The sequence below is a fragment of the Enhydra lutris genome, unplaced genomic scaffold (genome assembly GCF_002288905.1).
Source record: "Enhydra lutris kenyoni isolate GAN:26980312 unplaced genomic scaffold, ASM228890v2 scaffoldscaffold12, whole genome shotgun sequence".
NCBI lineage: Eukaryota > Metazoa > Chordata > Mammalia > Carnivora > Mustelidae > Enhydra > Enhydra lutris.
The window spans coordinates 28945517-28972636 of record NW_019154096.1 but is presented as its reverse complement, the minus strand read 5'-3'; the positions used below and the strand labels follow the sequence as shown (position 1 = coordinate 28972636).

Below are 27120 nucleotides of genomic sequence, written 5' to 3'. Positions count from 1 at the left end.
GGTCATGAGCACAGCGCCCTCGCTTTCTGCCCTAAGAAGCAGTAAGCACAGCGGCGGCGGCGGCGGCGGCAGCAGTGCGGACCCTGCCTGGACCAGCGCGCTCTCTGGAAATAGCTCCAGCCCCGGCCAAGGCTCGTCCCCGGCCGGCAGCACCAAGCCTTTTGTGCACGCTGTGCCCCCCTCTGACCCTCTCCGCCAGGCTAATCGCCTGCCCATCAAGGTGCTGAAGATGCTGACGGCACGGACTGGCCACATTTTGCACCCCGAGTACCTGCAGCCCCTGCCTTCTACTCCCGTTAGCCCCATCGAGGTAAGGACCCTCTCCCGGGATCGCGCTGGGACCACCACCCTGGCTGCCGCTCCACGGGATTTCTTTCTCTAGGGGTGTGGGGGGGGGGGGGGGGGGGCTGGTCAGAGTGATTCAGCTCCGGGATGGGGGAGAGAATAGTGCTCCCGAATCGTAAAAACTAGGGCGGAAAGGGGGTAGGAGGTAGAATGGGGTGTGAATGCTAAGGGACAAAGCAACCAAAACTTATTTCTCTCTTTGGTATTAAAGCCCCAACCCCGACCCAGGCCCCCTCACTTTCGGCCCGGAAGATGGGCGGAAGTCCGAAATGCGGTTCCAAAGTCGCAGTCTTAAGGTTCCCCAGAAGCTGGTATTTGTACACAGCCTCTAAGGCGCCAACTGCCCAAGCCCTTACTCTGAAGAATTGGGGATGTGTGTGTGTGTGTGTGTGTGTGTGTGTGTGGTTCTGGGTCTAGGAGTCAGAAACAAAAACATTTAGTGAGTATTTTTAAATACACAGCGTTTAGAGAGGTCAGGAAATACGTTGATTTGGTGGGGTAAGAGGGAGTCTGCCGCCTTTCTCAAGGGCGAGTCTGTGTGTCTGTCTGTCTGTCTGTTCGTCCGTCTGGGGGGAGGTGAAGTGGTGCCGTCTAGAATTGCCCCTAGAGCTGGGAGGGTCTTCACTGGCGGTTGCGGAAGGGCGTTTGATCCCTAGAAGCCGGGATTCTAAAGGGTTTCCCCTTCTTTCTCTTTGTGCCACCCCCAACCCCACGTCTGACCCCGCAGCTTGATGCCAAGAAGAGCCCGCTGGCGCTGTTGGCGCAAACATGCTCACAGATCGGGAAGCCCGACCCTTCGCCCTCTTCCAAACTCTCCTCTGTCGCCTCCAATGGGGGCGGTGCGGGCGGTGCCGGCAGCGGCACGGGGGGCGACAAGGACGCAAAGTCTGGCCCCCTCAAGCTGAGCGACATCGGCGTGGAGGACAAGTCGAGTTTCAAGCCATACTCCAAACCCGGCTCGGATAAGAAGGAGCCGGGAGGCGGCGGCGGCGGAGGCGGTGGTGGCGGGGGCGGCGGCGGGGGGGGTTCAGCAGAGAAGTCCGGATTCCGGGTACCGAGCGCCACCTGCCAGCCATTCACGCCCAGGACAGGCAGCCCAAGTTCCAGCGCCTCGGCCTGCTCGCCAGGAGGCATGCTGCCTTCGGCCGGGGGCGGCCCGGAGGGCAAGGACGACAAGAAGGATCCCGACGTGGGCGGCGGCGGTGGCAGCAGCAAGGGTTCCGGGGGCACCTCGGCCGAAGGGGGACCCACGGGGTTGGCGCACGGCCGGATTAGCTGCGGCGGAGGGATTAATGTGGACGTTAACCAGCACCCAGATGGGGGCCCCGGGGGCAAGGCTCTAGGCTCAGACTGCGGCGGCTCATCCGGCTCCAGCTCCGGTTCGGGCCCCAGCGCGCCCACCTCCTCCTCCGTACTGGGCTCTGGGCTGGTGGCCCCGGTATCGCCCTACAAGCCAGGCCAGACAGTGTTCCCTCTGCCTCCGGCGGGCATGACCTACCCAGGCAGCCTGGCTGGGGCCTACGCGGGCTACCCGCCCCAATTCCTGCCGCACGGCGTGGCACTTGACCCCACCAAGCCGGGCAGCCTGGTGGGGGCGCAACTGGCGGCGGCCGCGGCGGGCTCTCTGGGCTGCAGTAAGCCGGCCGGCTCCAGCCCCTTGGCCGGGGCGTCGCCGCCATCCGTGATGACAGCCAGCTTGTGCCGGGACCCGTACTGCCTCAGCTACCATTGCGCCAGCCACCTGGCAGGGGCGGCGGCAGCCAGCGCTTCGTGCGCTCACGATCCGGCCGCGGCGGCCGCGGCGCTCAAGTCAGGATACCCGCTGGTGTACCCCACGCACCCGCTGCACGGCGTACACTCATCGCTAACAGCTGCCGCCGCTGCCGGCGCCACACCCCCCTCCCTGGCCGGCCACCCCCTCTACCCCTACGGCTTCATGCTCCCTAACGACCCGCTCCCCCACATCTGCAACTGGGTGTCGGCCAACGGGCCCTGCGACAAGCGCTTCGCCACGTCCGAAGAGCTGCTGAGCCACTTGCGGACCCATACGGCCTTCCCCGGGACAGACAAACTGCTGTCGGGCTACCCCAGCTCATCGTCCCTGGCCAGCGCCGCAGCGGCCGCCATGGCTTGCCACATGCACATCCCCACGTCGGGCGCTCCGGGCAGTCCCGGGACGCTGGCGCTGCGCAGCCCCCACCACGCGCTGGGACTCAGCAGCCGCTACCACCCCTACTCCAAGAGCCCGCTCCCCACACCCGGCGCTCCTGTGCCTGTGCCTGCCGCCACCGGACCCTACTACTCCCCCTACGCCCTCTACGGACAGAGACTGACCACGGCCTCGGCGCTGGGGTATCAGTGAGGGCGGTGGGGAGGGCTAGCGAGGGAGAGAGAGGAGCAGGGGGGAGGGAGGAGCCGAGGGAGGGGTGGAAACAGGGCTGAGTCTACTGTCACTCGCGCGTGGGGATGACCGGGCCAGGAAAGGAAAAAATATATATACCGCATCTATCTACCCAAAACAGCGACCGAGACCCGGTGGGAAACTCCCCTTTCCCCCACCTCTCACCTCCCCACCCACCCAAACTTTATAAAAGTTGAAAAAATATCATTTGACTTTTTATAGAAAAAGAAGGAAAAATTAATTGAGAAAGTGTTCATCTGAGGACTGCATCGGTGGACACTGGTATTTATTTATGTTAGCTCCAAGCGGACCCGTGGTTCAAAAGTGCATTATTTAGTTTGAGCTCCGTAGGTAAAAAGGAGGAGGGGTAAAAAAAAAAAAAAAAAAAAAAAAATTAAATCTTGAGGGTAAAAATGTGGAAAACAAACCCTCCCGTCCCTTGTAGATTATAAATAAATACAAAACCGCCACAGAACTAGAGGTCTTCTCTTTAATGTTACTTTAAAATTGCTATTATTGTATTGTACGTTCTTATTTAATGTCTGATTGAAACACAAATTTACATGCATGTTTGTTACAAAAAATGAAAAAAAAAAACAAAACAAGTTACAATTTGTCAGCTCTGATTTCAAATTGCAATTATTTTTAAGGTGTATACCATCGAAAGAGAATGGGTATTTTTTTGTATGTATTCTGGAAGAAAAAAAAAAAAGGAAAAACAATTTTATTCCAAAACCTCATTTGCCTTATTTTGTTCTTTAAAAGGAACACAACTATTTTTAATTTTTAAGTCCACCCGCTGAGAAGGGGACAAGTAAGGTTTACGTCATGTACTAAAATAATAGACAATGTATCGCTTTAAAGATTAAAATTCCGTATATTTGATGTATTAAAAGGTTTTACTTCTTCTTCTTATCTTTTTTATTTTTTGGTTAAAGAGAAAGGAAGAGCATGGCAGTTTCGGCCGCAGTGGGTTCCCTGGGCCTCACGGCTACTCCTACTTCCCAGGACCGTGACTGCATTTCCTATTGTTTTTGTTGTGATTTTTCAGGAAGAAGCAAAGGGCTGACCAGTCGTGGGGTTGGCCTTGGGGAAAATATTTTTAAACAGGGGATTTCACAATTTGTAGACAATGTCCTGAGCAATCGCTCATTTAGTTTTTAATTTTTCTCCCGGCACACGGTTAAAAGTGAAAGGGAAAAAAAACGATTTTTAAAAATGATTATTTCCCTCTTGAGATTTTTGAGAATCTGGCTTTTGTTTTGTACAGAGAGCGGCGAAGTCCCAGACTCTCCCGAGGCTTCAGCCCCGGAGAGGTGCCACTGTCCGCTGTGCCTGTCTTTGCTTTCCAAGCATCCCCTGTCCCGGGCGGGCAGTTGGGACAGATTTGAGGGACGGTGAGTGCTTGGGAATCCGCTACGGGCCTGGGCAGAGTGCGCCGGAACCTTCTTGCACATCAGGAAAAAGTAAGTTCGCTCTCTTCTCCCTCTGGCTGCCGGGGCCCACCCTCACCACCCCATGCCCGGGCTCCTTCCTCTCTCCGGAGTCCCGGCTCGCGGCTGGTCCGTGCCGCCGCTGCTTTTCCGCGTCCAGATTTCTTTGCAGCTGGAGCTCTACCCCAGTCTGCGTGCGCCGGGGCACGAGACCCGCAAGCCCCTTCAGATTCAGGCCCGAGAGGGTCCTGAAGCCCATTCTCGGTCTCGCCTGGGCAACCAGGTGGGCGCTGAGCTCTTGTGCTGGCCTGCAAGCTCCGATCGGAAAAGGCGCGGCGGGACCCTCGGTCCGGACGCGCATCCCCGCGGTGCGCACGGCTCCCGTCTCCCCAGCTGGAGCGGCGGGAATGACTGAGCCGCAGGAAGCTCCGATGGAACCACGCAGAGAAGAGCCCTAACCTTTCTTGGGGGGAGGTAGGGGCCGAGGCTCACTCGTCCACCCCCCACCCCCAACACACAGATACTCGTGCTCCAGCCCTGGGCTCGAGCTCTGGTCTTCTGGCTCTTCGGGCGCTCGCCGTCCCGGGTGCCCGGGAGCTCTGGGCCCAGTGCGCCACTTTCCCGGGACCCCGGCACCACGGAGCCGCGGCGCTGTGCGCGCACCCCGAACTCCCCTCTCTCTGGGGTCAGGCCGTTCTGGGTTCTCCCAACGGCCGGCCTCCCTCGGCGTCAAGCTCCCCCTGCTGCCTCGGGAAGCTCACCGCCGCGCTGAGGCCGCCCTCAGCCTCGGGCCTTGGTCGGTCAACCGCGCCGTTCCCGCCGCCATTAGCTACGGGGGCTGGCGACTTTGAGACTTTCCACTCTCCTCCCAGCGTCAGCCTCACGGGTGGCACGCAGAGCAGCGCCAGCGTTTCCCGGGTTTCACGCAAAGTAGCCCCGGCGACCGACGGGACGCTGCGGGAGCTCTCGGGCCTCCACCCGGAGACTACTTTGTGGAGATTCGGACTCTGTCGCCTCCGACCCTCAGGCCCGCACTCCCCGACTCAGGGAACGGGAGTTGGCGGCGGCAGGAGGACCCCAGCGGGCGGCGTCCTGGGACGCCGCAGCACCGCTCCCCCTCTCCTGCGGCTAAGAGATGCTGGGCTGGGCCTGGCTGGGCCTGGCTCCTCGAGAACCCCGGCCGATGGGGAGCTTGTCATCCCCAGGCTCCAGGACAGACCCCCGCCACAGGGCACCCCCGCAAGTGGGAGGGGCGGAGGTTCCAGGAGGTGGTGCGGTTCCCGTCCTCGCCGCTCCAGGGCCCACGGCTTGGGACGTGAGAGCCAAGGCAGGCCCCGCTCACCCTCTCCCCAGCACTAGCCACATGCCCCTGGCCACTCCGACCCACACGCTTCTTTTAGCCGCGTGGCTTCGGACCGGGGTCCTTGCGCCACCACGTCTCGCCCGCCAGGACCCGTTAGGGCGGGGAAGGGCCTAGAAATTATCCCGCCCTGGAATTTCAGGTCTGAGACCCGAAGGGAGACAAACTGGACAAGTTCGTGCCTTCACGCCCACTCTTGGTATCTTATTAACAAAAATCAAAACCAAACGCCTTGAAATGTTAATGAGACCTCCTTCCCGGATAAGGTGCTCCGAGGCGGCAAAATGCCGGAGCTGAGGACGTGGGGGTTAGAGGGAGAAAGGGTTCCCCGACGTGTTGGATGGAACTGAGTCAGCCGGGCGCGGGGTTAGGGAGGACAGGATGCCAGCATGTGCTACGCATCCAGGCCCCGGGTGCGAGTCTGCCTCGCGGAACCAAAGCCCACCCTTACGGCGCGCTCCGCGGCTCTCTCCGGTTATCTCCGGATCTGCGCGGGATCCCAGAGACCCCGCCCGCCGCCGCCGCGGACGCCGGAGCAAAGAACGGCGTGTCCGCCAGGCGGCGCTGCAGAACCCACCAGAGCGCGAAGGAGAACGGGAACCCAGGCCCTGCCGCGGGCCGCGGGCTGTGTAGTCACCCCGCCAGCCAGCCAGAGCCTCCACTATCGCCCGCGGAGCGGTGTCTGGGAGTCCCCTCTCTGTACTTCCTCGCTCCGCTCCTGCTGTGAACCATGTCCTCTGTGGCTCTCCACCCTCTAGCTTCTGCTGTTGTGTTCCTTTTGCTCTGTTTCTCTGTCCCAGAGGAGTTGGCCCAGATGTCACGGGCTCCTCCCCAACTACAGGCTCCCACCGCCACCCCCAACGCTCCGACACATCACCTTGTCTGTCATTCTAAAGTGGTCCCCTAGGGCCTACCCCTTTCAAAGGCTGTCCATTTCTTTACTCGGCCCTGACAGAGATGGAGAAACTGAGGCTAAGTCCTGGAAGTCAGTGGCAAGACCTCAACAGAAAGCACAAGACTCTCTCCTGACCCCATCTGTACCTCTGGTGGTGACACAGTGATCCCGGCGTCTTTGTGCCAGGTGGTCTGTAAGCAGTATGGAAAGGCAGATGAAAAAAAAGCCCCTCTAGTTGATGAACTCCTTGTGCTTCAGAAAACCTGTTCAAGGTGCAGAAAAGGTGAGATTTGTCCCTGGGAGACCAGCCAATGTCTTCTTCTGCACGTATCAGCTTAGGGTTCCTCACCCACGAAGGCTAGAGGCCTGGGTGTGTTCAGAGTGACTACAAAGCTCAGGCTGACCTTTTCTCCCTTGGGATGTTACAAAGCACAAGGATGGCCAGGAACCAGACAGTCTGATTCAGCTGGGAGACAGTGTGCTGGACATATTTGTTGTCTGTGGATTTGTTTTTTTTAAGTTCTCAGTGTTGTTGTTATTGTTATTATTGTTTTACTTTTTATTATGGATTTGCATACATACACAGAGGTAGAAAGAATGGTATAATAGACCCCATAAACCCATCACCCAGCCTCTGTTAGGAACTTACTGCCAATCTTGTTTCCCTTCTGCCCCCTCCAACTCACCTCCCACCCCTCCTTATTCTGAAGTGAACACGCATATCTTATCATTTCACCTCTTTAGGCATTTGTCACTTTCAGCTGGGGTTTGAACCTATGCCAAGACTGCCTCCTAATCCAGGGGTCATCCTGCTGCTTTGCCTCAGCTGAGGCTCAGTGAGACTTAAGGACATTGCTCAAGTTCAAGCAAAGCGAGGATCTAAACCTATTTCCGTGAAGCCCAGAGCCCAAGTACTTGACCCTACCCTGTGCTGGGGATTCCCCAAAGTCACAGGAACACTGAGCCCTTTCTGCTCTGAAGGACCCCAGTTTTTGCCCTGGGGGTGTCTGGCCTGCAAAAAAGATTCTTCCACCCCTGGCAAGGCAGCAACATCTCATGGGGAAACCCACAGCACAAGGGACCTTCTGTGAAAACTGAAAGCCACATGGTACAGTGGAAAGAGAACAGACTTGGGGTCAGGCTGATCTAAATCGAACTTTCAGCTCCATCACTGGCTCAACTCTGTGACTCGGTTTCTCTGGGCCTCAGTTTTCTCATCCGTAAAATGGGAACATTAATACTAACTCAATGGGGTTGTTATGAGTTTCAATCTTATCAAATAAAATAATGTGAAAATGCCTAACCTATTTTCTGGCCCATACTGACTCTTAGTAAAGGCAGACTTCTTTCCTTCTTCCCAAAATTTTGTTTTATTATGATCAACCCTCTTGCTCAAGTACTAACTGGGCCTTCCTCTGCCCCACCAACTCAAATTCTCACTCCATCACCTGGCCATCAGAGTGCATCATCATGGTTCATCTTCTAATCTGGCCCCTCTTTGCCTGTCCCAATTCGTGTCTCAACAGTCCTACAATTCAGATCCTGTGCCAGCCAGCTAGTCCCCAACACCTTGGTATGTCGTGCTCATCATACACTCCTTCCCTGAAATGCCTTCCAAGCTCCCCTTCCCTCAAAACTCATCTCTTCAAAAACAAAACAAAACAAAATACCTCATCTCTTTCAGGAAGCCCTCCTGGTTTCCCCTCACCACCACCACACAATGATCTTTCCCTCAAGTTGCATTCTCTCTACACTTACTGCAAAGGTAGAAGGTAGAAGTATAAAGGCCACTGGACTAGGGATGAGGCTACTTGGATTTGAGTGGTGCCTCTTCATAGTTGTGTGACCATGAACAAGTCACTTATAACCTCTGTGACACTTGTCTCCAAAACTGGTATCAGGCTGTGCATACCTTGGGTGAGCAGCCCATTTACCAACAATAATAATGTTAATAAGGAGCATATATGGCACACTTTCCAGTCACTCATCTAGTCCTATTACCATTACTAGTCTCATTTTACAAGTAGGGGAGCTGAGGACTAGAGAGAAGTAACTCTGTGGTCCAGAGCTCAAATCCTTAATTACTGTGCTAGTCCCTATGCTTGGAATCTATGTCCTCTGTATTCTTTTCCTAATTACTAGCAATTCAAAACTCCTGCTTTAAATCTCAGGCCTGTGTCACCTCCTCCTGGAAGCCCAAAGATCCTTCCCATCAGAATCACTGTCCTTCTCTTTGATACTGTAGCACCTGTCCATCCTGCCATCATTTCTCTTTACATTTTCCTGACCACCCAGACTCATGCAATGGGGAAGAGGGTCTGTCTTCTGTATCTATTTCTAGTCCTTGCAGCTAGCATGATACCCAGAACATAGTAGATGTTCAATAAATGTGAGAGGGAGGAGAGAGAGGAAAGGAAAGAAGAGTGGGAGGAAGAGAGTGGAAGACAAAAAAAAAAAAAAAAAGATAGAAGGGGAGAAAGATGCAAAAGAATTGGGCCATCTCGGGTGAGGCTATTCTTTCAAAGAGTAGGAGGAAAACTAACAGTGGCCTTAGAGGAACTGGGCCTGTCTTTGTCCACAGCACAAAACTTGGGGCTGAGTAAGTGTCTATGAATCAGACCCTTAAATAGTGGCTTGAAGAAGATAAATGTTCTCTCCTTCTGGAGGTGGGCAGTCCAGGCTGAGGATGGCCCTCCATCATCAGGGACCCGAATGGTTCTGTCTTGGGACTGTGCCACCTCAACCTGGAAGCTTTCATCCTGACAGCATCTCTGAGTCCAAGATGGCTGCTTGAGCTCAGCTCCCATTAACTCACCCTGAGCAGCAAAGAAGAGGGAGCAAAACGAGGAAGTTAAAAGTGTCCCCTCCATTTTCATGAGTCTTTCTGGAATCCACGCATAAAATTCTTCAGCTTCTACTTTATTGGGTAGAGCTTAGTCACATGACATGTTTAGCTGCCAGGGAGACTGGGAACTGTCATGTCTGGCTGGGCATATTGCTGCCTCAAATAAATTCAGGGTTCTGTTACTTAGGGGAGTTGGAAGGGTGGGAGCTGGGATAGAACATTAGTAGACTCCCCTGCAGTCCACAGATGGGGTCGACCAGAATGGGGGTCCTAGGAGAGCTCTTTTGTTGGTGGCCTTTCAGGAGGTCACTGAATGGTGACTTCTACCTCTAAACCACAGATTCGTATTGATAGAATGGGCAGGGGTGGTACTTCTTAAGCCCTCAGAAGTTGTAGTTCAAAGTTGGTGGGTTTTGTTCCTTTTAGGTGCCCCTGGAGTTGTATGCCGCAATGATTTAGGGTGAAATCTGTCAAGAGGAATTTTTCCCCCTATAAAAAACTCTTCACTTTGGCCCTGAACTCCATGCACAACAAGAAACCAGGAAGAGGAAGGGATGGTCTTTTAAATTTAACACAAAAACAAAAACAAAAAACAAGTGGGTGGAAAGGGAGAAGCATTGTAAACTTACCCGCCACCCCCTTCCATGTTATAAATAAAAAACTGAATGCAGCTTCCAACTCAAAACAGAGGCAGACCAATGCTAAAACAACTCTGTGCTAACCTTACCTTAAATAATTATAGTATAACTCCAGAAACCTAAAAGAAACAAAACAACCAAAAAGAACACAAGTGGCATCAGCGAATAAGAGCAACCGTTGAGGGGGTTTGAATCCTGCTTCTGGCAAAGCAGGAACTCTCAGAGCCTGCCTCTATTGGATCCAGGAGGGCAAGTGTCCCAGGGGAGAAGCCGGAGAAGGGAGGAGGACACTCTTGGAACTGGAGGGGTAAGAAGAAATCAGGAAGGGATGTGTGAATGTGAACATTTCCATTGCCCTGTTGTCAGACGCTTACTCAGCCTTAGGTCTCAACAAAGGAGAGGCATTTAAGAATTCTTGCCAACCTCTTTGCAGATCTCTCTGTGACTCTGCCATTTTCCTTCCACACACTCTACGAACAACTCCTCTCCCCCACATCCTCCAGGGGCAGTTCCTGTGGTGTGGGAATTCTACACCCTCCACATCACTAGTTCTTAAGCCTTTTGTGGGTTGAGGGAAGGATGCGGAAACCACAGCCTTTTTTTTTTTTTTTTTTTTTTTTTTTAGAGAAGCCGATAAAAGCTACTGCCCCTCTTTATAGAAATAAGAACATGTACTCAACATTCGGAAAATAATTTCAGGTAGTTCATGGACCTGTGGATTTAAAATCCTCAATCTTGAAGGAAATCCAAGATTAAATATAACAAGACAATGCCTTTGGGAAATGCCATGAGGGATTCTGGATTTCAGTTCTAAACTATTCTGACCAAAGCAACATTCCAACGTCTCTACGTGATTAACTGCAATAAATAACATGTATGTCAATCTACCACAAGCCAGTATGCAGCCTTCAGAAGAACTCTATGAAGTGGGCACTATAATTAGCCCCACTTTGTAGATGAGGAAACTGAGGCACAAGGAGGTAAAGTGACTTGCCCAAGGTCACACAGCCAGCAAATGGCAGAGCTGGGAATTCATTAGACTCCAGAGCCATTATTTTTGTGCTTTTTACCACTGCAAAATGATCTCTACCTCTATGTACACGGAAGACATAGACATCTGCCCTTCTCCCCTCACATAGGTGTCAGACACCACCCCCCCTCCCCGCCCCAGAGGTGTGCTCGGATCAGTTCAGACTGGCTCACAAAATTGGGCACACCTCTTCCCAGCTTCTCATTCTGTGGCCTTATGTTGATAGCTTCAAATCAGCCATGGCAGGAGTATTTACACAAACACAATTGGCAAACACTACAAATTAAGGCTTCCTCCCACAGAGAGCCATTTGTTAAATACCACCTATTTACGTGGTATTTAACCCACCTATTCTCGCCCCACCTAGCTGGCTGAAACCCACAGATCCAGCAGCTCAGGCCCTGAATCAGTGAGAAGCAGGGAGCTTCCTTACTGACAGTGCCAGGGAGGAGGGTGATAAGCTCTGCTGTCCCCATACTTAGTGTGTGGGGTATTTAGGGAGAGGAGAGCCTCCCTCTCTGACCCCACTGTAGGCAGGCCATCTTTCCACTGCCCTCAGTACCTTCCATCTGCTAGAACGAAAGCCTGGTTAAGTGGGGGCTTGGGTCCCTTCTACTGGGCAGGTCGATATCCTCCACACCAAAGCAGATCCAGCCTTGCGGAGTGATAAGAACAGCCCACTTGATGTGGGAGGCCTTGGCCACCTAGCAGCTTCTGCAGCCTGCTCTGTTCTATAGTCCTGACTTTGGATCTTGGCTATTGATGCCGTCCAGCCCAGTTTCATTTAACCCTGTCCCTTTGGGGTTAGCCACAGGCAGCTGGTCCCTCCCCCCAGCCCCACCTTGGCACTACCTCCTACAAGTCCCCAGCAAACTGCCGGGGTGGGGCCACACCAGTCATGACAACACACATTCTCAAACTTCCATCTATAGGGAAACCCCACCTGATGGCAAGCATTCCAGTGGGCCAGGCCTAGAGTGGAGGCTGCCCTGGGGCTCTCCCACCAGGTGGAGTCTCAGCCATAGGAAAGAAACCAGATATTGATGATGATGATGATGATTACCATTTTGTAATCATTCTCCTTATGTCAAGAGCTTTATATTTCTTTATATTATGGTTCTTCATCCCTATACGATCTCTAGGAGATAAGGACTATATTAATCTATTTTTTTAAAGATTTTATTTATTTATTTGACAGACAGAGATCACAAGCAGGCAGAGAGGCAGGCAGAGAGAGAGGAGGAAGCAGGCTCCCCGCTGAGCAGAGAGCCCGACGCAGGGTTCGATCCCAGGACCCCAGGATCACGACCCGAGCTGAAGGCAGAGGCTTAAACCCACTGGGCCACCCAGGAACCCCAGGACTGTATTAATCTTATGTTAATAAAAGAAAAACTGAGATTCAGAGAGATTAGTATCATGCCTGACGTCACACAGCCAGTAAGTAGTGGGCTGAAATTCAAGGCCAGAGCTGTTTGACTCCAGAGCCCATGCTTGTAAAACATACATACTTCAGTTCACAGGTACTACTCTCAGAGTTGCTCCTTCCTCAGTCCCTAGGGAAGTGTGAGAAGGGCAGCTCCTCTTGCCTCCCTTAGAGTTCCCTAGGGAGGTCCCTCAGGTAAGAACAAAGACAACCTTTGTCACCTAATGGCAAGACCACTGCCCAGTCAGAGCTATGATCCTCCAGACAGGGAAAGTGAGTGTTTTCACTGGCAAGCATGGAATGAGCTTTTGCTGCACACACAGCATTCTCTTCAGCATGAAGGCAGTGGGAAGATGACCAGGAAGTGGCGTCATCTTTTGCTCCTTCAGAGCACTTACTGTCCAGTCTAGTGGGTCATGGAAACAGGTGTTGCCTTAAGGTGGGTTGTGATAAAAGCTATCACAGTGGGGGCACAGGATTAATTCCCATAAAAGGATGTGAAAATCACTGAGGAGGAGGGAACCCTTGATCTGGGCTTGGCGATAAATATGCATTTGGTGGGTAAAAAATGGGGAATTGGGAAGTGAGGAGGAGGGACCAGCAGGATCAAAGGCATGGAATGGGGACAGCCATGAGGGTGCTTGGTGGAGATGTGTCTGTAGCAGAGGGAATGGATGAGAATATGGTGGGAAGAGATGGTGTCTTGTTCTTTGATAAGCAGTGGGAAGCCATCAAAGGTCTTCGAGCAGAGGAATACTATTATGGCATGGAATATCAAGCGACTGGAGAATGGGACCATTCAGAGGCCAGATGGTTTAGACAAGAGAAGGGGAGAGCTGGAAGCAGAGGAGAGGTTGCAAGACAGGCAAAGCAAGGACAGTTCCAAGGGACAGTGAGAAGGTGTAATGGGCTGGACTCAGTGAGAGGAAGGGACTAGAAAGGGGGAAGGGAAGGCAAATATTATCTCGAGGTGTTTAGCTTATGTTATAAGCTACACTGCCACAACAAAGAAACCCTCAAACACAGTGACTTAAATCAGACATAAGTTTCTCTCAGGTCTCTGTTGTCAGTGCTGGTGAGGCTGCTCAGCTGTGTGATGTCATGTAGGGATCCAAGTTCCTTCCATTTTGGTGTTCCTTCATCCTCTAGGTAATTGTACTCATCAGTGTGATCAAATATGGGCACTAGTCCCAGGGGAAAGGGACAAAGTCCAGGGCAAGTCATGTCCTTCTGAACAAGCAAGGAAGAAGTCACTTATAGTCACCTGGCCACACACAGCTATGGCATGTAGTTTCTGCCCCAGTGGCCACGTGCAAGGAGGAAGGGGGGTATAGATTTAGGAATGGTAGGCTAACCAGCAGTCTGCCACATCTGGGCACCTGGAAGGAATTCTGAGGGACAGCAGACTTTGGCAGAGAAATACAGAGGGTAGGTTTTGTATGGGTTGAGTTTCCAATGCCTCTAGGGCATTGACATAAATTTGTAAGTTGTAAGCAGAGAAAAGAGAGTCGAAACTTGGGGTGTCAGGGACATGTACCCAGAGAGAGAAAACCAAAGCACAAAACTAGATTAGGGTGGAGCCTGAAACTCTTGAGGAAGGCTTCTGAGGAACAGTCATTTCTCCTATAGCATTTTCCAAAGATGGCGGCACCAATAAAGCCCATCCCACGTGCTCCTCTTACGTTATGAAGTTGACACTCGTCTCTCAACAGGTGGGGTCTACATTCCCTCCCCTTGAATCTGGGCAGGGATGTGATCAGAGCAGAAGTGATGCCATGTGACCTCTAAGACTGTCAAGACGGGCAATACTGCCTGCCCTAGGGATGCTGACTCGTAAATCCCCGTGCTCTGAGGAAGCCAAGTGGTCACACAGACAGGACACCCCAGATGCTCCAGCGACAGCCCCAGCTGAAGTCCCAGCCAACAGTGCCATCAACTGCAGCATGGAGTGACAAGACTCAGAAGATTCCAGCCTCCAGCCTTTAGCTGCCCCAGCTGACGATGAGTAGAGAGGAGCCCTCTCCACAAAGCCCCACCCAAACCGCTGATACACAAACAAAATGAATGTCATTATTGTTTTAAGCCACTAAATTTTAGAGACCTTTCTTTTCCCCATAATACGAGGTGACAAATACAGTCCAGAATCCCTTTTACCCTCCCAGGAGAATGCCCCAAATTATCTAGAATATGACCCTTTAGCTGTGTTCCTAGCCTCTAGCTCACAGCTTTGACCAGGCTTTGGACACCCCAGGATCATCCCTTCTCTGATCCCCTCAAGGTGGGCCCTTGGCTTGGCCTCAAAGTCCATCCCACAAAGGACATTTCCAGGTTGTACATCTTCACTGTCTCAGTACCCAAAGGCCAAGAGGTCAGTGTGGTGGCAGAGACGCTGAGGAGAAGAAAGTCTCCAAATATAAGGGATAGGAAAGTCTATGTTCCCTTTTATATATTCACTTCCCCCTAATCATACAGGAGACCAAGGATGGAGAGGTGGTCAGAGGTGCCACATCTTGAGTGAACAAGAGACCACAGAGAGGGCATGACTCCAGTGCCAGGAGCCCCCCAAAAAGCAGCAGGGAATGGTCTTTGGTAGGGGGCAGACATGGCTACACAGCCAGAGCATTATTGGGATACAGTGTGAAATGTTCACCAAAATCATTAATTAATGCATCCTTCACCTCCTTTGGTTACCGTGTGTGTGTGTGTGTGTGTGTGTGTGTGTGTGTGTGTGTTGTGTGTGTGGTGAAAACATGGAAGATCTATTCTTCTGGCAAATTTTGAGTATACAATACAGTATTATTAACTGTAATCATCATGCTGTACATTAGAACCCCAGAACATACTCATAACCTTATACCCTTCGTCACCAACATCTCCCATTTCCCCTACTCCCCCAGCCCCAGGAAACCACCATAATCACTATTCTACTCTTTGCCTCTACGAGTTTAACTACTTTAAACTCATTATATATGTCATATAACATAGTATTTGCTCTTCTCTGTCTGACTTATTTCACTTAGCATAATGTCCTCCAGGTTCATCCATATTGTTACAAATGGCAGGATGGCAGGATTTCCTTCTCATGGCTAAATGATATTCCTCTGTGTGGGGTGTGTGTGTGTGTGTGTGTGTGTGTGTGTGTGTGTGTTCTTTATCCCTTCTTCCATCCATAGACACATGATCATGTAGACTGATTTCATACCTTGCTTATTACAAATAATACTGCAATGAACATGGGATAGTTTTTAGAGATACTGATTACATTTCCTTTTTTAGAGATACTGATTACATTTCCTTCAACCCAGAAGTTAAATTGCTTGATCATATGGTGGTTCCATTTTTAATTTTTTGAGGAGCCTCCACACTGTTTTCCCTAATGACAGTACCAATTTACATTCCAAGCTTAGAGTACACAAGGGTTCTGCCTTCCCCACAGCCTCCGCCAACACTTACAATTTCATCTTCTTGATGATAGCCATTCTAACAGGTGGGAGGTGATATCTCATTGTGGTGGTTTTGATTTGCATTTCCCCAATGACTAGTGAGGCTGAGCAATTTTCATGTACCTGTTGGTCATTTGTATGTCTTCTTTGGGAAAATGTCTAGTCAGGTCCTTTGCCCATTTTTAAATAGGTTATTTGTTTTTTTTTGCTATTTAGTTGTATGAGTTCCTTGTATATTTTGCATATTAACCTCTCATCAGACCGATGGTGTGCAAATATTTTCTCCCATTCTATAAGTTGCCTTTTTATTTTGCTGATGGTTTCCTTTGCTATACAAAAGCTTTCTCATTTGATGTGATCCCACTTGTATATTTTTTGCATTTCTTCCCTTTTGTTGCCTTTGGTGTTATTTCCCACCCCCCCCCAAAATCATTACCAATACCAATGTCAAGGAGACTTTTCCTTATGTTTTCTCCTAGGAGTTTTATGGTGTCAGGCCTTATGTTTAAGTCTTTAGTTAATTTTCATGTATGCTGTAAGATAAAAGCATGCATATTTCTTAGGGGTTTATCCCTATGCCTGGCATCAAATTCTACCTGCCTGGGATTGTGGCCAAAGTACCCCCATCTATGCTCCCTGAGAGTTAAGTAATAGGACCAATGCCTACAGCACACGTGTCTGGCTATTGGTCAAATAGCCAGCATGCTGATTGATAAATCAATTCACACCTGACGGATTGCCAGATCAGTGACTGAAGGACAGAACAGCAGCTTGGCTGGCTAAGGACATTGTTTGCATCTTATGTATCTTTACCCCAATCGATGCTTAGTGCAGGGCCTGGCTCAGAGTAGCTGCTCAATAAATGGTTCCCATATTAGTCATATGTCTCATCATATGTCTCACCTAGCCTCAAGCGATGTTGGGAAATGTAGTCTTTATTTTATTAGAATCAGTTCAAGTCAGGGTTCTAGTACAGGAAAAACAGAGAAATGGAGATTGGAGGGCCACAAGGACATAATAATGAGTCTGGTTAAGGGATACAGATATTGGAGGACCTGATTTCCAGTTTAGAAGGGAAACTGCATGGAAATTGGGAATTCTGGAGTTACCTCTTCTACAGAGCTCTTAGAAGGCAACAATCTCTCCCCTTTATTCTTTGGTGTCCTAGGGAGATGCTGAGCTGAGAAGCAAGGAAAGGCTTCCTTTGCCTTTGAGAGTATAGCTCTTTCCAGAGGCCTGCCCTTGAGGAAGTACATGGAGTCTTACATTTTCTCTGATTGTACTCATCACAAAATCTTACTGAAGTTCCCATCTGAGACCTGGCCTCAGTGCTCCTGGCTACTGTTCATCCTAAATTCTTTGCAGGAAGCACCTATTCACAGTCGCAGGTTTCAATTTAGGAGTAAGAATTGGCTAAGGCCTGAAAATTCTCCCTCCTTGCCTCTTTGCTGAAATGGCCTCAGCCCAAGCCAAATGGCAACCTCGGTATATAGGTCCTGGGCCAAATTCTGGGCCCCATTGTCTGGGTTCAAATTCCAGCTCTGTCACTGCCTGGCTCTGTGACCTTGGACGCATTGCTAAACATCCCTGTCCCCAACCTTGGTCTCGTCATCTATAATGCCGGATGAGAGTAACAATGCCAGTGTCCTAGGGTTTTATCAGTGGTGAGAACACAATCTGGCAGGAGTTAAGAATTCAAAATCTCTTAGGTGTTACTAAAAATGTAGAAATGTGGTTTACACACTTCTCCTCTGACCCAGATGCCAGGAGGTTTCTTCTCTCCCCTCCCCTTCAGCCACATCCCACCCAGAGGTGCTGAGGTGGCCGGCATGATGTTGTGAGTGCGTGGGGGCACACCTCTTCCCACTCCCCTTGAAAAACCATGGCAGGGTTGAGACCTCCCACACAGGTCCTCCATACACCTTGAGTTCCAACTGCCCCTCTCCCAGAGCAAAGGATAACGGGGTGACAATGATACTGGCTTCCAAGCTTCCCTCCTGGTTCCTTGAGTGTCACTTTTCTGCATATTTACTGTAATCATCCTTGCAACAAAAACAGTGACTTCGCTGTCTAAATAATAAGGCAATTTGTTACAGCTAATTACTCAAGGACTTCCTTAATCTCAATTAAAAGATCCGAGAGGATTCCTGGCCCCCCTCATTCTGGTGTTCCTGAAGATCCCCCTAATGTATTCTGGATCACAGATTAGTGGGGAGCCAAGAATGGTCCTTGCTGGGCAGGACTGCTAAAATCCATCCCAGCAACGTGAAGCAGTGATTTATTGTGACATGGAATGTGGGACATTTCCCCAGCTTTTGTGATTGTGGTAATGAAGCTGTAAACCAAATAGCATGAAATGAGGCAAGGCCTTACAATTTAATCAGCTCGTAAACAGATCTACTGCATCAAGCAAATGACATTATTATCCATCCGAAGTAAATCATGCTAATCTCAGGAGATAAAATCAACATCGTTAATGGTCACATGTCATATTCATCAACACTAAACCATCCCTTTGACAGATTAATCCTAACTACAGCTCCCAGGATATATGGTAATAGGGCTTGTAGCGTGCATTTCACTCCGTGCCAGGCTAACCAGCACTCTTAGGCTGCTATTACAAATAATTTTTTTATTGATTTACATATTTTAAAATGCATTTAAGGTGAGGCACCATTAAAAACCCTGTCACCCACCCATATTTCTTCCCTACATTCCCAGACTTTATTAATAGGAACAGGAAGACAAACGCAGTAAGCCTTATAAATACTTTGTTTAGGGCACTGTTAGGGGTAATTAAGATGGGGACTGGGGTTTTTTGTGGGGAGGAGGGACAGGTGAGGAGCAGAAGGGGTGACAGAAAGAAAGGACCCTCTTGTGGTTCCGGGACAAATGGAAATTGCAGCATCATTTGCTTCCTGTTTTCCCTAGGGGTGCCAGGAAGAGGGGGAATAAATGCCCCCCCAAATCTGCTCGCAGAGCCTCCCCTCTCCCCCTTTCCCTCACCTCCTACCTCCACCCTGTCAAGTCAGCCTTATGGTTTGTGCATCTGTGCTTGCGTTTCAGTCATTGTATCCTGCCTGCTGACTTCAGATGCCAAATGTATTTATTTATCATGAGGCTGACCTAGGATGAATGCTCCTGGAAAAGTGTCCACTATTCAAAATGTCACTTCCCCTCAACAGGCCGTGCATTATATTGACAGGCATACTTTCAGAGGCCCCTGAATGACGAGGATGGATAGAGGGCTGCCACAGCAGCTGACACGGCCGCCTGGGCTGAGCGGGTGACTGAGGGAGCGAGTGGGTGCTCGAATTATCTCCACCCTCGCTGAGGACCACGGACACAGTGTGAGCCATGACCATGACAGGAGACGCAACACGGAGACTTGCCGTGCTCCCCTAGTCAGTGGCAGGCAGACAGCAACCCGCCTTCTCTCAGCCAGCCTCCCAAGGGGCACATTTTGAGGGGCCTTCTGTCCACCTGTAGGCCCAGCGGGGGGTGGCAGGCAGGAAAGAGGGTGTTACCCTCCTCCTCCTAGGACCACCGCTTTGGGCCATGCAGACCTTACACTGCTCAATGGCATTCCTGGGAATTATTCAGGGCAGCAACTCTGAGGTCAACCCTGAGTCATGCCCACATCACCCTGGATGAGAAATCCAAAAAACAGATGGATTTTAGAAGAACGTATACTGGAATCAAGCTATTAAACTCAATTAAAGAACTTCTTTTGATGCATTGAATGGACCCCACCTCGACTTAAGTGGACTGAGGTAAGATTCAGACATTTCCAGACTCCCCCAGGCTTCATACAGACCTCCTCCTGCTGGGATTTGTTTCAGAGGTGGGGTATTTGATAGATACAACAGGAGACTGGAAAACCACCCAGCCCAGGTCTGTTTTATAAAATTGCATCTATCGATTAGGCTGACTAATGAAATGATACAATGTAAGTTAACTTCAGGGTTCAGATGGCACCAAGTTCAAGGGACTGGAACCTGCTGAGCTACAAGGATCTCTGAAGATTTTGTGTCTGGAGTTTTCCAGGATCCTTACCAAGGTCCTCGGAGATTACGCTCTGTTTTCTGGGGACCAGGGAAGCCAAGGAAAGGCCTTTCCCTACCAGGGATTGGTCTGAGTTGGTATGGTTTAGGGCAGTGGTTCATAAACTTTAGCCTGAGTCAGAAGCACCTGGGGGCTTGTTAAAACACAGATTGCTGCTCACCCCCTACCCAGAGTTTCTTATTCAGCTGGTCTCACGTGAAGCCAGAGAATTTGCATTTCTAGCCATTTCTCAGGCTGTACTGACATTGCTGGTCCTGGAACCACATTTTGAAAACCAGAACTTTGGGGCAGGAACCCTCTGGCTAGGGAAGGGGTGGAGATGGGGAGCATCGGGCTCCCAGGCGCAAACCCAGAGCTGGGTCATGGCAGGCAACTGGGGCCAGAAACAGGAGATGAGGTTAGGAGTGGCACGTTCACGTCTCCGGGGGGGGGGGGGTTCTGTTCTAAGTTTCTGTGACTCTGAGAATATAAGTGAGCAAAGAAGGCCTGACAGAGTTCAGAACGCCAGAGTTCAAAACTGAAAGCAGCAATTGTCCTAGAGGCCAGAGATGGCTGGATTATAGCCAAGCCCCAACTATGACTTACTGTGTTTCCCACAGTCAACCCCTTTCCCTTTCTGTTTTCGCCTCTCTTGCGTCTGCTGTGAAGAGAAAATGTTGCACTAGATTTCCTGCCTCATCTTTTCCATTTCTGATAGGTGTGAGGTGATGCCAGTGTTTCCCAAACAGCAGTCTGTCAAATCCTTGTTCTCCTTGAAAAATGAGCTCCATGATCAAGTAAGTTTGGAAAAGCTTTCAAAACATAAGCCCCCTCTTAGATTTATAATTTATATTTGCCTACTAAAAGTTCTTCAGGAAGACAGGAAACCCCTTTGTTTAATCCAGGATTTCCCAAATTTATCTGAAAACAGAACCCTTCTTCCATCTACAACCTATTAGCATCTCTAATACCTATCAGCACCAAGGTTCTAGAGAACACACTTTGGGAAACATTGGCTGATGCCAAGGGCTGAGGTAAGAGGCAAATGAATATGTCAGCATCGGAAGATCCCATTTCCCCAAAGGTACCCGGAAGTGCAGGCCACTTCCCCTCAAGCACCTTGGTGCATGGGTACATTCAGCAAACATCGACTGAGTACCTGCCACATGCCAGGGACTGAGCTGGACACTTAGCTAATAGAAAGCCCCTGTCCTCAAGGAGCTGCCTGGCTGCGGTGAGGAAGGGGAGGCAGGGAGACCTAGACATTTCTTTGGCCTGGCAGGGAACTTCAGAGATTCTAGCCACACTCAGGACCTTTTGTCCCTCCTTTTCTGTGGCTGGTACCAATTTGTCATTGGTTTCACTGGTGGATTTGCTCTGTTTAGTCTCACCTGCCTGTAAAGCATTACAAACACTTTCACTCATTCATTTAACAAAAATGTATCAAGCATATATTTCATGCTTGATGCTGTTGTGGGATATAGTTTAGAACAAAACAGGCGAAAATTCCTTTCTTCATGGAGTCTGTATTTCAACAGAGTAAGAGGAGGAGTGAATGAATGAAATACATGTCAGACAGCAACAAGTGCTAAAGTGAACTGGGGATAGGCAGTGTTGAGGGAGTTTTGCTATTTTAAATGGGAATGGGAATGTCTCATTGACCTTTGTGTAAGAACCTGAAGATGTGACAGAGTGAGTCAGGTGGAAGAGGGTCTCGGAAGAGGGAGCAACAAGTACAAAGGCCCTGGGGTAAGCGTATGCCTAGTGTGTTTAACACACAGCTAGGAGACCAACATGGCTGGAGAAAATGAGAGAGGATGCATAGCAGAAAAGGTCCGAAAAGATAATAGGGGCCATAGTGTCAGACACTGAGTCTGATGCGAAACCTTTTGAGCAGAAAACAAAATATGACTTATCTTTTAATAGAACTTAATGTGACTTACATTTCAGCACCTACAAAATCCCTGTGGAGAGTCTAAGAAGGTAATAACCAGCTCACCAAGCTGGTTTCCTGCTGGGGGTCGCATGGCCCTTCTGCTCATGGCCTCACCCAGTCTGGTATGAAAGGGCGTGGGGATAGAGGAGGCAGGTAGATGACCATGGGCAGGAAGCTCTGAAAACCAAACTCTTTTACATATGTATATTATTTCCACTCTGTGCCAAGCACTGTTTGAGACCATTTACTTAGATCCTTCCTGAGAACTTTGATTTAACCCTGTGGGGTGGGATTCCTTGACCTGCACTGGAGATCACTGTGCGTCAGACAAGTTAAGAGGCTTTTGCCAAGACACACAGCTCACCAATGGCAGACCCCAGGGCTTCCTAAGTTTCTCTCCAGGAAAACCTCAGCCTCACATTGTCTGGTATTAGGAATGGTGTCTGGAGCTCCACCGCTCTCCAGGGCCTCACTTTCCAGACAGGTGAGCGACCACAGCCCTTAGTGCTGACTCCAGATATCCTGTAGGTACCCAGAGTCTGCAAGGTGAGTGTTTCAGATTGGAAATAAACAGTGAGTGACGTAAAGTTACATGCAGAAGGTTTGCTGGGGAGTGTTCTCAGGAGAAACAGCTGTAGGAATCTGGGAAAACAGGCGTGGGAAGAGGGGAAAGCTGGCTCCAAAGGTGGTTGCAAAGAGACTTCAGCCTCCAAGAACAGCTGATTGGTGCAGATATGTGGGGACCTCGCCCCATGCAGCACGTGACCCAAGCTGGGCCAGTCACAGACGGCCTCAGAAACAAGGGGTGGAGACCTGAGAAAGAAGTCAGTCTGGCTCTGGGTGTCAAATCAAGGACAGTTAATTGTGTTCAGCCATCCAGACAGGAGCTGGGAAAGATACTTGGTGATGATGAGACAAAAGACCAAGGCAGGTGCAAAGAGAAAGCAGACGGAGGTAGCCCCCTCCTGAAGCCCCACAGAGCTCCAGGCCTTTCTTGATCCACATCCCAGCCCTTAGAGGGATACTGGGGACCCACGCTGCTGATTCAGCTTCACCAGGTGGAAGTTCAGAGTTCTCTGGAAGCTGCCTCTGCTCCTCCAAGTCTGCCTAGTCCTCCCACTTGCCCATTTTCTAATCTCGGCCATGAGGTATTCTCTCTGATCATTATTTTTTTCTCTCCCTGGGTCCTTTCCCCTAAGCTTTTCAAAGTCAAAAGCCAGGATGAACCTTTGTTTCTTTCCCTGTCCCATCTCCTTCCTGAGTCACCCACAGAGAAGAGGCTAGCTGGGAGGGTGAGGGGGTTGGGAAGAGACAAAGGGAAGGAAATAACCAGAATTGTGAGAAATTAATACTTCAAACATATTATCCTACCATGAAACAACAGCAATTTCTAAATGCACCTTTTTTTTTTTTTTTTCCAAAAGCACAGCAGCCTCTGGATTGTGCTAGAAGCACCTTCCCATGCAAGCATCGGTGCTCTGTGAGGCCGGAATGTTAATGTCAAGATCATTCATTCATTTGTGTGCCAGAATAGACAGCCAACTACCTCCTTAAGAAAAATGCTTGTCTTGCTCACAGAGTCTTTTCTGGCCCACTGCCCAACAGAGGGAGGGTGGCCATTCATTTGGATAAGTCTTGATTGGGCCTTTTAATTTTCATAAAACACAGTCAACCTGACAGTCCCCTAGATTGACATAAAATGTTGTTTTTCTAAAAAAAAAATAGCATTATAAAAGAAATACCTACTTATTACAAAAATGTTGTAGAAAAAAAAATGTTGCAGAAATGATTAACTTGAAAGTGAAAGTCTGCTATGATCTTACCTCCCAAAGGCAGCCCCTTTTAGACATTTGATCTATATTTACCCAGACCATCCCTTCCCATCTTACTTTTTCAGTAAAACTGATCTGCTTCACTCCTCTTAACAGCATTGTTTTCTTGATTCACTTTTTTAAAAGATTTTATTTATTTGAGAGAGAGAGAGACCACAGAAGCAGGGGGAGCAGCAGAGGAAGATGGAGAAGCAGACTCCCCAGTGCATAGGGAGCCTGACATGGAGCTCGATCCCAGAACCCTGGGATCATGACCTGAGCCGAAGGCAGACGCTTAATATGGACTGAGCCACCCAGGCACCCTTAAATCACCTTTTGAAGATTATTTTTTAAATCCAAAGTAATACATAAGTATCATAAGGAGGGTGTAGCTAAACTATAAAATTCCCTCTCCCCTAAGGTTACATACTGTCACCAATTTCTTATGTATCCTTCCAGAAATTTCCTATGCCCATGTTTTTATTATTTAATTTTTAACCAAGAAGAATCACACAGTACCACAATACCTCCTGCTGTGCAACCCACTTTTTTCACTTAATAACGCCCCTTACACAACTTTTCCCAGCAGAACGTGTCATCTCCTTGTTCCCGTTGATGGTCACACAGTGTTCCACTATACAGACATGCTGTGGTTTATATACCTAGATCTACTTCTCAGGCACATGCAAAGCCTGCATTCCAGGTATTTGTTGGAAACCAGAGCCTCAAGCTGTGTGCTGACAGAAACTGGTGCGTGGAGGATCATTCGGAGATGAGGTTGGACTTGGTCCTTGCATTCTTCCAGTATCCGGGTGTCATTCCTGAATGTAGCCAGTCATCTGTGGATTGCACATTTGATCCACGCCTTCTGGAACTCCCCGAGAGGTGCCTTCACCAGGTCAAGACCCCAGTTTCCAATGTAGGGTCCCTCACAAGCCTCACCCCTGCCTTAACAGTGAGGCTGCTGTGTGGATGTTGACCACTGCATGATCCCCATGTGGTCCATGCAAAAAAAGAAAAAGGGCATCATTTCTTCTAAGGAAATGGTCTGCTTTTTAAGGACCATGTGATATTTGTAATTAATCACTTTTCTTATTTCCCTTTCTTGCTTTGGACTCCAGGAAGCCCAGAACCAAATTTTAGTTATCACATAAAATTTTTGTGCCTACATACGTGCTGTTTCTTCCCCATTCATCTTCTCTGTGAAGTCTTTTATATTTCTCCTGGACCTTTAAAGACTTTGATTTTTAATTTTTGAATTACAATTTTCGTTTTTGCCGAGGTTATCTTATTTTTATCGATGCCCTTTAAAGTCGCCTCTTGCTTTTATTTGCAGGAAAAAACCCAGAGCACTAGAAACAATAATTTTGGAAGATGCTTTTCTGACATACTTCTTTCTGTGCAGATGCCTGCTTCTACCTTGCCCCGTTGATGTGGAGAGTTTTGGAAGGTGACGTGGAGACCACCGAAGTGAGCTGGGGCAGCACATGGCCTGACGAGAGAGACTTGTAGTCAAGGACGTAGGGCCAAAATTCATTCAGCTGCATGGGTTCCCTTGAAACGAGGTATGGGGGCTGCTAGGCTGCTTCACAGGGCTTGGGACCTCAGCTGCCAGTTGTCCGGGCCTTGCCCAAGCCTGCAAAGTGCCTCTTGTCCTAGCAGGACTGCCACTCCTGGGAGGCACCCGGACACCGGCAGGGCCAAGTTGGGATTGGCAATGCCACCAGAGGCAGAGTCGGGAAGGACCCTAGGTCTTCCACTAAATAAGGAGGTGGGGGGTGGCCGTCCCTAGAACCCAGGGGTCCTGTGACCTTACATGAGGAATGGCTGTGATAAAATAATAACCAGCGACCGTAGGTGACCCAGTTTGAACAAAGAAGCTGAGGATCGATTCTCCGCAGCCACTGCCTGCTTTGTGGGTCCTTCTCCTACAACATTATATATTATATGCAAATTGCAGCACAAACTTAAGGCCGCTTTTCATGTCAAGTGGCTTCTTTGAGCCAATATGTTATATTTTACAGATCTTGGACAGTAACATTTTTCTTTTTAGTGCAAAGTTGCTCAAGGTTCATCTGAGACTCTTTTAAATTGCTGCTTTCAGAGAAATAACAATGTAAAATGACATGATGATGTATGGCCCTGTCCGGCCGACTGGGGATGTGGCAGCCACAAACGCCACCAAACCTTTGGGAATGAAGCGGTCTCCGGAGCGCCATTGTGCGATTGTCCTAACCGGATCATTTTTAATTAGTTGCAATTAATTTCAAGTGACAGCGTCCTGCAATATCAAGTCAGAGAGGCTAGGGTGCATGGGTGGGGTTATTAGGAACAGACTGCGGGTGAGAGAGAAGCCAGAGGGGGGTCTTGTCACGGGGCTTTCACTTCCAACAAGATTCCGGGGACGGGGATGGAGCAACGATCATTTCCTGAGCTGGTGGAGGGAGCTTCTTCTTAATGATGCACATGTTCTGATTCCTTCTGGGGCGTGTGCAAGGCCCCACGAGATGGGCACTTATTACACCCTGTACACATGGGCAAGTGTGTTACGACAGTTATCTTGCTTCGGTAACACTAAGCGGTTCCCCAGATAATATCAAGCAAGTTAGCTCTGTGTATCTGGAGCTCACTCCCATTGGGGAACCCTGGAAAACAACCTAGAACATATGTCTCAGAGCTATCCCATCCATCAGAAGAAGGACCTAGGATATTTACACAGTGATCCTGTTGGTCATTAGTGGAGGACTGCTTCCCAGTTGCTATGTAAAGGCACAGCAGTGACTGGAGAAAGCGCTCGGACATATCACTGCAGATACCAGCAGCCAGAAGTCAGGCTTGGAGCACAGATATGGTAAGGGCAAGGGGATAGGGTGGACACTGACAGCATCGGCCATAACCTCTAGGATCCTTTGCAGTTCTAAAGTCCCACAATCCCCCACCAACCACTCCCCCTTGGATAGCCCTGTAAGGCATTTACGTGGTGAGAAACAGGCAGAAAGGGTAAGCAGGGTGACGCTCCTGGGGAACTCAAGCTCTCTCAGGTCAGGCTGTTGTGAACCACTGGGTTTCATTTCCTGCCACCATCTTGGCATTCCTCCCCATTTCCAGGATCAGAGTCCTTCTTGGTAGGGCTGCTACTAAGCAATGGTTCATCCTAAAACTAGAGAAAGTACCCCTCCCGAGCACCATGCTCTCCAATCAGAAGTTTTTTTTGGGGGGGGGTACCAATCTCATAGTGACATAGTCACTCCCTGTCCCCTACCTAGCTGACTCTTGGGGGCCAAGGGGTTACTCTGCACTTCTACTGCACTTATTACCCTGAGCAGCGGATTTAGAACCAGGACTAAGGCACTTGTCCTCCATGCCTTGGCTTCTCTGGAAAGGTGAGGGGGCATGTCTACACCCCTTCCAGTTCCTCCTTTATGTTCCCAAAGCCTTCCTCCATTAGTGCATCGATAGGGAGGGGAAGGGAGCCAATAAAACTTGGTCCTTTTCTCAAGAGTAAGAACAACAGCT

The 27120-nt window shown here is 49.7% G+C and overlaps 1 protein-coding gene across 1 annotated transcript; it reads left to right on the top strand.

Annotated features, from left to right (window-relative positions):
- The first annotated feature begins 3 nt into the window (after positions 1 to 3).
- Positions 4 to 3279, top strand: LOC111145165 (zinc finger protein 503). The gene is made up of 2 exons (XM_022499867.1): positions 4 to 310; positions 1073 to 3279. The coding sequence occupies exons 1-2, from the start codon at positions 5 to 7 to the stop codon at positions 2705 to 2707; spliced, it is 1941 nt and encodes a 646-aa protein (XP_022355575.1). The 5' UTR covers position 4; the 3' UTR covers positions 2708 to 3279.
- The last annotated feature ends 23841 nt before the right edge of the window (positions 3280 to 27120 follow it).

Coding starts and splice junctions, on each gene's coding strand:
- LOC111145165 (XM_022499867.1), top strand. CDS start 5: ATGAGCACAGCGCCCTCGCTTTCTGCCCTAAGAAGCAGTAAGCACAGC. Junction 311..1,072: donor CTCCCGTTAGCCCCATCGAG/GTAAGGACCCTC, acceptor CTGACCCCGCAG/CTTGATGCCAAGAAGAGCCC.